This window comes from Haliaeetus albicilla, chromosome 8 (genome assembly GCF_947461875.1).
Source record: "Haliaeetus albicilla chromosome 8, bHalAlb1.1, whole genome shotgun sequence".
NCBI classification, from domain to species: domain Eukaryota; kingdom Metazoa; phylum Chordata; class Aves; order Accipitriformes; family Accipitridae; genus Haliaeetus; species Haliaeetus albicilla.
Genome location: NC_091490.1, coordinates 42999427 through 43011402, shown reverse-complemented (window position 1 = coordinate 43011402; position 11976 = coordinate 42999427). Strand labels below are relative to the sequence as shown.

At 43.0% G+C, this 11976-nt stretch overlaps 1 protein-coding gene across 7 annotated transcripts in view; it reads right to left on the bottom strand.

Annotated features, from left to right (window-relative positions):
* Positions 1 to 1101: 1101 nt before the first annotated feature.
* The window catches only part of CRTC1 (CREB regulated transcription coactivator 1), a 53218-nt gene continuing 42343 nt past the window's right edge, over positions 1102 to 11976 (bottom strand). For 6 of the 7 annotated variants that reach the window (XM_069790422.1, XM_069790424.1, XM_069790425.1 and 3 more), the window contains one exon: positions 1102 to 11531. In XM_069790422.1, the coding sequence (XP_069646523.1) occupies positions 11320 to 11531 (212 nt within the window). In that variant the 3' untranslated portion in view covers positions 1102 to 11319. The remainder of the gene's footprint in view (positions 11532 to 11976) is intronic. The other variant, XR_011325916.1, reaches the window with a different exon arrangement.

Here is an 11976-nt window from a genome sequence, read left to right as displayed (position 1 = left end):
ACTGGCTTGTTTAGAGATGAACTGGCTTGCTGATCACAGCACTCAGAGAACATCTCCCTTCACGGTTCTAAGACTGTCATGAAAACAGCCACTAGGTTTTCTTTCCCCAGCAGGAAAAAAATGCAGATGAGGCACTCCAGAGTACAATATCCCCTACACAAAATGGCTTTAAGTACTGAAGGGACATTATATAGCTTGTAAGAAACTGATTCCAAAGTGGATATGGCCAGATATGGTGTGTTTCCAAGCTGAGAGCTGAAATGAACTAACTTTCGCTTACACTGATCACTGGAAAGTCACGTGCATTCACTCAGCCTTGCTGCAGATCGACTTAGTTATGCTTCACACAAAATACTCAACCAGAACGACAGCTTTCTCCCGAGCACACCTGTCCCTCAGGTCAGAATTCTTATTGCAGATGAACCTTTCCTACAGACAAGCATGACACAGTATCAGAAAAAGATTAATTTCATGCAAAAGAGCTATGAAATAACTGCCCAAGTTGAGGGAGTTGGTCATTCTGTCCCAGCTGCCTTAGTAACGTACAACTTTTTTCATCACTGCCTCTACTTACCTCAATGACCAGCCTAATGCAAGATTTACTGTGGTGAAAGCTACACCCGGTTGTTAAAGCACCCGCGTATGACAATAATTAGGCAAGTCTGAACATTTACACGCTCATTTTCTCTTTCAAAAATCCAACAACTCCAACAGACAGGCTCTCCTTACCCCAGAAAGCTCTAAGACTGCTGCAGTCCAGAAATGTGACCGAGGCTCTGACTGGAGAAAAGTCGAGACAGTCACCACACCGTCACCACGAGACTTTAGAACACAGGGAATACTTCCGGAGACAGCTCAAATTTTGCGATTTATCTCAGTGCTTTGCATCTTTTAGATCTGTCTGCAGTTTCCTCTTGAAGAGTAAGACAGAGGTCAGTTTTCATAGCTGTAAGAAGCCAGCTAACCAAAATAATTTGATGTTGCTGTTTCTTTATAAACACAAGCACTGAAAACACCAATATTTCAACACTGAAAACCACCAGTCAAAAAGCAAACAAACGACAAACGAAACTAAGAAAAAGCTAAGCAGCCAGAGACAAAAACATTTGAACTTTTATTACATTTCATTTACAAATAATGCAAAGATACAAAGACAAAAGCCTTCACACAAAAAAGAAAAGATCAAAAAGAATGTACATTTAGTTGAGCTGCTTTTTCACATCATTTCTCAGATTGCAAACACTTAAAGCCAACTTCAGTTTTCCACTTTACCTATAGAAAAACACAATAAATAAAACTTTTATGTCGCAGGGACAACTTTTCCAGAGTTCCTGTGCCACCAACGCTGTAGCTGAATATAGGATTGCATATATCAGTGAAATAATCACAAGTTATTTTAATAGAAAAAGTTTAGCTTGTAAAGAACAGTATATTATACTGTCTCTGAAAATGCATAAATCTGACATTTTTCCCCAAGCTCAATGAACTACATAAAGTTGTTTTTAGCTGCCAGTCTGTGAGAGAAGCTGCCAAAAGCAGCTGTATTTAATTTTATTAAAATCAAACTTTCCCTTCATGAGTACTAATACATTTAACTTCCACTTCTTCTACAAGGAATCCTTCCACAGATGGGGGCTCTGTTAAGGTCGGAAGTCTCTAAATGTTCTAATTCCTCCCCCAAATCAAACCTCAATATCTACTGACTTATTAGTTAATAGCTGACTGAAATACAATATTTTAATTACTACGCTGTATAATGCTGACCGAAGATTGGTGGATGTGTATACGGTATATTTATACACACAGTTAGTTATCTTCCAACTGCGTCGATGCTCATGCCATGAATATTCAGGATCCGGTAAGTAAAGAAAGTTTCTTTTAAGCAAGCCCTATACCCCCCAACATTTTGCCCCATAAATATTATAACTTTTATATTCATCATCTACTCTGCAAGGACAGAAGCTTTACCTATTTATCTTCTCTATATTTAATGTCTTAGAAATTCCAAAATTGAGCCAAGCTTAATCTTTTCCTTTCAGACGGAGGCTTGTGACATTACACATCAGCAAGGATATTCGAGAACTGCTTGCTTTTCTTTCTTGACAAACAGCCAGAGCAGATTTTGTTGAATTAAAAAATTGCCCTCGGTGTGGTACAATTCAGCTTGATTTCTAGGAGCAAGTTTAAGCCTGTAAAATTTCTGAAGGAAATACTGACAACTCCACTGCTCCAGTTGCAGAAACCGGTTCTTAAATTAGATTTATAAACAGAGACCTTTCATCCCTTTTTTTTCTAAACCACAGTATAAAAAAGTTGGATTGAATAATCCATAGGACTTGTACAAATGAACTTTACATTGCACTGTACAGATACAGCAGTTCCAAAGGCAGAGTGAGGTACAGCACCCCGACAGCAGGCGTCTCGTGGGAGCCAACAGCACGTACAGCGCTTTTCCAGTACATCACCTTGTACTTCGCTCTTTAAACGCTCCCAGCTCCGACTGCCTCCACATCCAAACCCCTGCCCTACTGTCACGGATTTAGTCGAGATTCGTTACGAATAAAACCCTCCTACCGCCAGCTGAAGCCTCACCCAAGGCTGCCCTTCACCATTAACTCAATTATGACAATTTAAGCGTATTGAGGCAAAAACTTCTACTGCACGCTGAAGGGAAGAACGGAAGGGTGGATGAATCTGCACAGGTCTCAGACTAATCTTTAAAGATTTAACAAAATTTGCATCTGGTAGAGGATCACATTCCCGGGGCAGAACATTTCCCTGTAACTCTACGTTTTCCCAGTTAAAAATCTCAACTGCAATTAAAGACCTCTCAGCTTACTTGCAGAACAGGGCGCCCTTCGACAGATTTTAAAGCTTTATCTGCATGAGGTTGTGACTACGTTCAGTACAGAAAATTTGAATGAATCGGAGCTTACAGCCGGGCAAATTTACATCCGATGTATGCGCTGTCCCACAGCGGTTCCACTAGAGAGCGGTTTGGAGACCAGCGGCCTCAAAGCAACGCGACACACATCGATCCCCTCCTTTCCCTGCGCCACAAGGCATCCTCTCCTAAAGGAAGCGGTGAACGCCGGCTTTGGAGACGTTCAAAGTAAGCGAGCAGTTCTGCTCCCGCAAATGCCCAGGCGTCAGGGCCTGGGGAGGTTCGACCCTCTGCAAACGACAAAAATGAGATCTGAACAGACTCTGTTCCGGAGAAGCATCTCAGGAGCCTGTACGGTCTCCGACTCTGAGACTTGCATTTCTCCAGCAGAAGCACCAACTGTTTTGGTTTTGTCTCATTTTCAGAGACACTTCTGAAGCTGAGGGACACCTCCTTTGTTCATTAAGTGTGTTAATACAAGGCTCAAATACAGCTTCCAGTTGAAGAATGTACATTTCAAGACAAGAGCAGGGAGGGAGATGCAGTCAGTCCCTCCGTTCGCATGCTGAGAGCGTCCGTCGCAATCTCAGTTCTGTTTGTCCCGATTTATTTATTGAAGGATTCGCTAATGTCTAAGGTAGACTGGGAGATGAAATCTGGGTAAGACTGGAGTTGTTTAACTGCATGCCCCCCCCAGCCTCTTAGGGTTTTGAAAACATTGGGCAGAAGAGTCAAATACCATCAGACAGCAACTGTCATCTGCCAGCACGTTCGACACCCACCAGTTCCTAACCCAGCAAGGGCCGCTTCACTCCGACTCATCCGCCACACAACACGAAGAAAAACACTATAAAACAAAAACTTGATCCGACACAGATTAAAAAAAACCAACAATTTTAAGACCAACAGAAGCCACGCTAACACAAACGTGCCTGTTCACTCAAAGCCAGAGCACCTCTGTCCGAGTTCCCTGCATTAACCCAGATTACGTTCCCTCCCTGGGAGGTTTCTGCTACGCCGTTACCAGCAAACTGGCCCAAAAGCGGCTCAGGTCTTCTACTGCAATTAAAGCAAACCTCAAGCTCAGGTCTACACTAATCCAGAAAGCCACCATCATTATTGAAAACCGATTTATTGAGGGGGAGGAATCCTTAAACCAGCTCGGAAAACGCTGTCCCCTCTGCACATGGATAGAGCTGTTAATTTACAATGCAGCTATCAGAAATAGGTAATTCATGTTCCCATTGAGCAAACCGACTGCTCAAATTATTATTTTTAGGTTTGAGCTCAATAAAAGGAGACTAAAACCAGCGACAGATTAAACATCAACATGTCCACACTCCAAAACAAACTGCTGTAACACGTGCCCATCTGCAGTGGCAGATCCCAGTTTCCTAAAAACTGAAAAGATAAGGATGGCAAGAAAACGTCATTTATCCCCAACGTTGTGCACTCCCATACGGGGCTCCTGCAAATACTATGATTAGTTTTTCTGCTGATAGCTTTACCACTCTTGCCTGAACACATCAGCAGCCACCAAGGGGAAATATTGTCTGCAAATTTAAAAAAAAAATAATAAAAAATGAAGTAGCGGTATCTGGAAGTCGGTACAGGCTGAAGGCAGGCAAAATTAAGGAGTAAAATCGTCTAAACTGTCATCTCCATTTCCTTCCTATCATCACACTGTGAGAAAACGTCTGAAGTATTGTCACTGTTTAGAGCGGTGTCTCGCCTGTGTGACGGCGGTGACAGAAATACCTACGGCAAGCAAAGCATTTTGGAAAACACAGCGATACCGCACTGACAGGTCCCTGATAGCTGCTGCCGACTCCCGAGTCAGCGATTCCCCAGGCGTTCGCTTTTGTTCCAAGGACTAAAAGTTTTGCCGCAGCAGCAGGTTCTGCGCACGCTGCGCAGCAGGACAGCGCGACAGCTTCAGGGAGCGACTGCATCTCCGGGAGCTCTCCCGTCCCTCCAAAACAAGAGCCAGCCTAAAGTCTCGGTGCGCCGAGTCAGCAGTTCTGATGCTCCCCTACCCTGCTGCACGACCACACCAAAGCTCTTCGGAAACCGGGACGAGCAGTCGGAGAAACTCAAAAGCAACCGGCTACCGACAGCCGAACTGATACTGGTAATCTGCTACCCGGGTCTGCCAGGTGTATCGTGACAGCAAATGGCTGGAGACGGGTCAAGAACCCTTGGCGTTTTTCCCTTTGTCTCTTAAAAAAAAAAAAAAAAGTGTCTCTTGCCACGTGGGTTTTCTGCCCCAAATTATGTCGCCTTAAAGCTGAACCAATTACTAAATTAAAACACAACCAACAAAACAGGACCTTCGCACACACCAGGAAACACCAACGTTAGATCACTGTGATTCTCCAGCAAGCAGAAAACACACATCAGAAAATTCAACACATAGCATTTACTTTATTCTCCTGTAGCTGCTTAATAGCAAAATTTAAAGTAAAAAGAACCAAGATAAAACAAAGCAAATGCTATTTAGGCATTTCCCTGCCTACTATTTAGTTACAAGATGACACACACAACCTTAAAGAAGCAACAGGTTAAGCTGGTTACAAGGAGACAGCCGGGGTCAGAACACAAGTAGGGAAGAGCAGCTGCCCAACCGCCGACGCGATGGCACCATCTTCTCCGGAATCCAGCCGTCAGAGCCACCCGCTTCTCCCCACCGACACACGGCAACTGAGGGACCCGCCGCCAGCGCAGCCCCACGGTTCCACACCCGAGACCACGCCAACACGCGCAAAGCACGTTGCCGCGACCCTGTTCCCCGACAAAATACGTCGGGGCAGAAAAGATTCCGTTCTGTGCTCGAAACCCAAGGCGGGAAGGATCTACATCTGCTCCAAACACCAAACCGCAGGCGGGAGCTCAAACTACCAGGGACATCTCCCCACCCACCGGCCTCGGTGGCCGCGCTGCATCTTAACCTGAAAAAAAGGGGCGCAGGCACCCGTTCTTGCTCTTTTCTCTTTGGTCTCGTTAGCTGTGACCTTCAGAAATCCCCAGCGCTCAGACGCTTCATATTTCAAAAGCGGAAAACCTGCAACTGCTAAAGAGCAGCAGGACCTTCCCCAAAGCACCTGCGCTGCCTGTTTTGGGCGACGTTAGAACCCCAGAATAGTTTGGGTTTAGGTCACCTGAGAAGAGATTTTCACGGCTGCTCCAAAAGACGACCGTATTGGGTTTCTTTAACAGAAATCAGGACACGTACAGATGGATCTGAAAGGGTCAGACAAGGCTCTTCATACTCGCTACACAATTACCGACGTCAAATCATCATGTAAGACTCAAATCACTTTTCAGACCGGCACTCCTCGCTACCTGCAGTTTATACGTTATGTAGCTGCGTTTTCTTTCTGGACAGATCCTCTCTGCTATGGATTTGCTTCCCTTTACGCTTTCTACTACGTAGCTTTCCGCAGCTGCCCCTATGGCAGCCACAAGTCAATTTACTGAAGAAAACAGTAAACGTATTTTACCCCTTTAGGCCTTTATTTTGATAAAATTGGTCAAGCCCACATAAGGCAATATACACCACAGTCAAAACCACCCCCCTCCCCCCCACAAAATAATAAAATAAATAACACAAATGAATATAGTACGTAATGTAGTGTTTTGTTTTGCAGTATAGAAATTCCACACAATGATTCTGTTTAAAAAGGTAAAAATGATTTATAATACACAGTTATAATGTCATCATGGTGCCCGCATAGAAAACTGACATGCAATCCATGCCTACACTGCGCAGTATAAATAATATGCAACTAAAAATACAAAGAACAGGAACACTACAAATTTATAATTTTTTTTTTTCTTTTTTGTTTTTTAAAAAGAACAGACACACGTAACAAACGCTACCTGCGCTTTCACATTGCCATCACAGTGACGGGGGTTCCATTTTTCAGAGGAATAAACGCTTTTTTTTTCTCCTGAAAGCACAGCGTACATTGTAACCTACGGGATGATGAGGGGGCTTTCCTCTTCCTTCTTGTACAGAGGGGGTTTCCAGGGCGAGTACCATGCTCATTAAGGGACAGATGTCAAGCCTTAATTATTGTTTCTACAGAAATCCAAGCTTTTACAAGCAAGCACAGCCAAGACCTTATTTGTGAGGGAAGTTTAAATGATTCTGCAAGTTATCGGATGCTGCTTTTATGCAAACTCAGAGGGCAGCTCTTTCTTTTCATCCATAAGCGTTCTTGTTGCATGGGTTCGCACCAGCGTTCTCAGGCACACTTGTTAAAAAAATTAATTAAATTTAAAATAAGGTAATAAATCATACGAATAATTAACAATTTCTTAAATTAATTTGCAGCCTCTTTCTGGAAACCTTTTCCCTCTTGGGGGGGGAAAAAAAGGGGGAAAGAAAAAAAAATCCGAGGTTGTCTGTACAGGAAAGGTTTTGCACAGTTAAAGATCGCTGGCAAAGTGTTCACTGACATGCAGAAGCAGTAGTGAGCCGACAGGTTCGGTGCTGCCCGCGGTCAGTCACGCATGCGGCAAGAGAGTGACCTTAACTCGGCCTGTGCAGATTCATTTGAAAGAGAATGCAGAATACTATGTACAATGAAAAGAGCCTCCCCCCGCCCCGACCTGCGCTGCAATGAACAGCAGAAGTTCTGGTTTTCTTTTGAAAATCACAGTATTTTATACACTGAAGGTTTATTCCTATTGTTTCCCCATTGTATTGGCAAATGCAACAGTCTAGCTTGGGAACTTTTTAATATATATATATATATATATATAAAAAAACACATGTTGTAGGGAGGGGGTAGGGTTCACTCAGCAGGTATGTTTGGACAGTAACCCTTTGAGACACCAGACAGCTTCAACATCATTTAACTCAAAAAGTTATAAATACTACTACTTTTTTTTTTGCTAAGTAATCATTTTTCTTTCCGCTGTTCTTTCTGCTCTCCTCCGTCCCTGGACGGGAAGGGTCAGCTGCTCCCAACAGCTCTCACCTTACATACAAAATTTAAAATGAAAACAGTACTAAAATTTTCAAATAAAATCGGATTACTTGTTCTGAAAACACTGGGGATCCGCTCCATGTTTACACTTGACAACTTAATAGACTGTTTTTGCTTTAAGATCAGCCTTATGCATACACACATTACAAAAACACAAATTTTCAGGGGAGAGGGAGAGAAAAATCCCTCTCGAGGTGCAGCTCCTACATGATGCTGTCAGGAAAGCGGCCTCCCGGGAAGCAAAATGCAAGAGCTGTTGGAATAACTGCTCCGGTTCTCAAAGGGTCGGTACTAAAAGCAGCTTTTGCCTGCCCACTACTGGGGCTTACGAGATGAAGCACATCTTGTCATACACAGCCGTCATCTGCTTCCCACGATGACTTCATCTTACTCCTTCCCACTCCCAAAGCACCCTTCACCATTTGCCCCGCACGAAAGGAACAAAACCTGGACTTCTCTCAACTAGATGGTCCCTAATTTTGACAGTTGCATCCAGACGTGTTATTTTTAAATTAAGGCCATTTTAAATGTCTACTTACAAGTCTAATAAACAAGATCTCTTATATACACATGTAGTTTAAAAAAAATTAGAAGGTAGCATTTAGCAACAGCTCCCTGTAAAAGTCTCCAGTGAGGAATCACATCTCCTACTTGGATGCTTCATTCTGAAGTGACTCTGGTTTTAAAAAAATAGATCACAAACAAGAATTTACATGCATGAGAGTCATTTGAACGAGAGCATGATACAGACAGAAATCCCATCAAGGAACTACGTGAACTGCAAGAAGCATATTCAACTCACACTGTACCTGTGGCTGTTTCAAAGCAAAGGACTCCGAGTCACCTGTGCCCAAATTACTCCTGTTCTTTTAGGGTATCCTCCTGTTCGAAGCTACCTTTTTTTTCCCCTCCTTAAATTGAAAAAGCATTAGCAATCTGAAATAAGCAGACACCAGGAGTTAACACGTGCTACTGGGCTTAAATCCTGACAAAAAACATTTTCAACAAAGATGCAGGATAATCATTCAATTGTGTGGGAAGGAACAAAAAAGACACACATAAGCTAACAGATCGAAAGAAAAAACATTTTTAGTGCAAATGGTCAACTAATGGCACAAACGTGAGCAAACACGCACCCAGATTAGAGAGATCCCAACAACGATTCTGCTCAGCAGTGTTTGCGTGAATCTCAGGACGGCGTCCCACCAATTTCTGGAAGCACACAGAAACCTAGTATAACTCATTAAGAGCAGTCTCGCTCCTCTGCGGACCTTCATTCTCGCCTGCTGAAAACAGCAAGGAGAATCTTTCTCGAGGGGAATAGGACAGGGAGAAGTGCTGAGGGTTTTTTGCTTGAAAGTCATGACAGCTGAGAAAGAGCGGACACGTTTTTAGACAGAAAGCAAATCCAGCTGATGCAGACCGAGTTGAAAGAGTGCAGATGTGGAACTACCACGGCAGAGGTGGGGAATCAACAAAGCACAACTCATCTTGAAATGAAAACTAAAATGGCTCTTTTATTGAGGCTGTATTTAACAAAAATAGATGTGGATGTTCAACCCCTACTGCATGGAAGTGCCTTCCTCTAGCAGGTATTCGTTCATCTCACATTCAGGGTGTTAGGCGCAATGTAATTTTTAATTTGTTAATAAGACTCAAAATAATGTTAATTTGTAACTTCTACTGAAGAGAAGGGTCCTGTACTTACACATTCTGTTACTGTGCAGATTATAGTGTAACGAAGACAACGTTTTAACAGTGCCCTTGGCAATTACTATAAGCCTGTCGGGCTCTTGATAAAATCCTTAAATGCGTTTTCCAAATTTGATAAGAATCCCAAGTGCAGAGATCTGGGAGTCACCATCAATTCAGCCATGACATTTAAGTGAAACCACCAATTTGGAGTCAATGGGTGGTCTGGGTTTTTTTTTTTAATCTGCCATTGATAAAGTGTCATTCACCAGTCTGTTATACTGCAGCACAGAATATTAACAAGGACTAACAGAAATAGTCTATTACAAATTTAACAGAATCTCAACCTGTTCGAGGATACAGTACTATTCACTGTGGAGCAAGCTATTTTTTCCCCAGGGTGAAAGAAGGAATGTCTAAGTTCCTGCCACCCTATTTCGACTGTATAAAAGGAAAACATCTAGACTTGCCTTAGGCTTCCTTACTTCTGCTCAACATCTGTTTAAAATTCCAGTTAGTTAAAAATACCTATATATATATAATATATATAATATATTTCTGGAATAAAAACACAAAAAAGATGTACTGTACAAGTATTATGTAGAGTGCTTCAACTGGCTGTATGTAGTTTAGATACTTTCCTAATATCCAAATACTTAAATAAAAAAACCAAAAAGATCATAAATAATGGTAACAGAATAAGTAATGAATAAGAATAAAAAATAAAAAAAGTCATCATGATTTGAGCCAGGCATTGCTATAGAAATGCCCTTCCTGTTGCCCAGGAATCTCTCAAAGTAACATTAGAAATATGCTCTGCAAGTTAGTCTCCTATATTCTTTTAGCTGCTTTAAAATGTTCTGATCCTTCCTCCGCGCTAATCAAGTAATGAATTATAGTACTTTTTTGTGTGCTCAGAAATGCGCTATATATATGTATACATATATATATAAATATATATATTACATATATATTAAAAAAAAAAAAAAAAAAGCTTTGAAAATAGTGTTTACAGTCGCCTTTTTTGACTAGCCGGCTACAAAAGACCATTGGGCTGCCGGGCTGCTTTTCCGCTTTGCCAAGTACGCGAGTTTGCTCAGGGCACGAGAAGAGGCAGTGGGTGCAGGACGACAGTCAAGGAAACAAACCTGAAAACAAACATGGCATATCGATAAAGGAAGAAGCGTTTTACTCTACGAAGCAGCTGTCACAAAGCAGAGTCAAAACTGCCGAAGCTCCCCCAGCCCCTCCCAGAGGGTGGCAATGCAGAGATTTGCTTTTGAATCAGTGGGGGGGAGAGAAGGGGGAGGGCATAGTCGGCGCTTCCCCCTCCCCATCTCAAACAGCAGCCAACGATTTGGTACGTTAGAAAGAATCTCTTTACCCTTGACTCTGAACCTTCCTCGCCTGCCCCAAACCACCCCCTTTCTAGTGCAAAGGATAAACTGACAACTTAATGCTGGAGCTTTGGTGGGGGGAAGGGGGGGGCTCTGGAGAGGAAAAGGCTGATGGAAACTCCTTACTCATTAATGGCAATGAGCGGATAAGGGGTGAAATACGGCGCGACAGGGAGTAGGGGTCTGCAGCGCTGCAAGCTTAGAACGACAAGCTTTACTCATTGTACATGTTGTACAGGACAGAGCTGCTGCTCTCGGCAGCTCCTGTTCTGACACGACTGACCCACTGGACTCTCGAGTTCGGCTGGGCTCCAGGAACAAGCGTCGTTCCCACGCTCCTGGTGTCCACGCTTCACAGCCGGTCCATCCTGAACGTGTCCTCTGTGGCGGGGTCAGTGAGGACCATGTCTGGGTCATTCAGCATGTGCAGTCCATCCAAGGTTAAAGGGTCAATTTTGAGTTCATCCAGAGGGAACTGGGAATCCGTATCAAAGCTGACGTCGCCCACTCCTGCCAAAGAGCTGGTCAGTTCTTTTGATAAGCTGGGAGGAGACTCTCCTGTCACTGCAGGGAAGAGGAAGAGAAGGGTGTTGGTAGGACTTAGCAAATACATATTTGCCAGGCAGACGAGTCATAAAACAGCTTGCAAAAATTCCAGAATCACTTATTGAACTAAGGCTGAAGTTCAGACGAGAAACGTCTATCCTCATTTCCAGCTGGATGAATTACAGACTTGTCAGAGCATCTCAAAACCATCATAATGACCTAACACAAAGCAAAATTCATATATGTGTATTTGGGGGCCACAAAGTGGTGTCACTTGAGTCTCTTTTCTCTCTCTTACGTGTAGGAGGAATAACTTTAATTTACATGATCCTAATCAGCATGAGTCCTTGGCTGAAATACAGACTGAACTACAGCTTTCTCAGTGGCCTGTGCAGAAATTGTTTCCAAACGCCCAACTGTGACCAGATTCGCTACCATATGTGACACTAAAAAATCCTTTGAT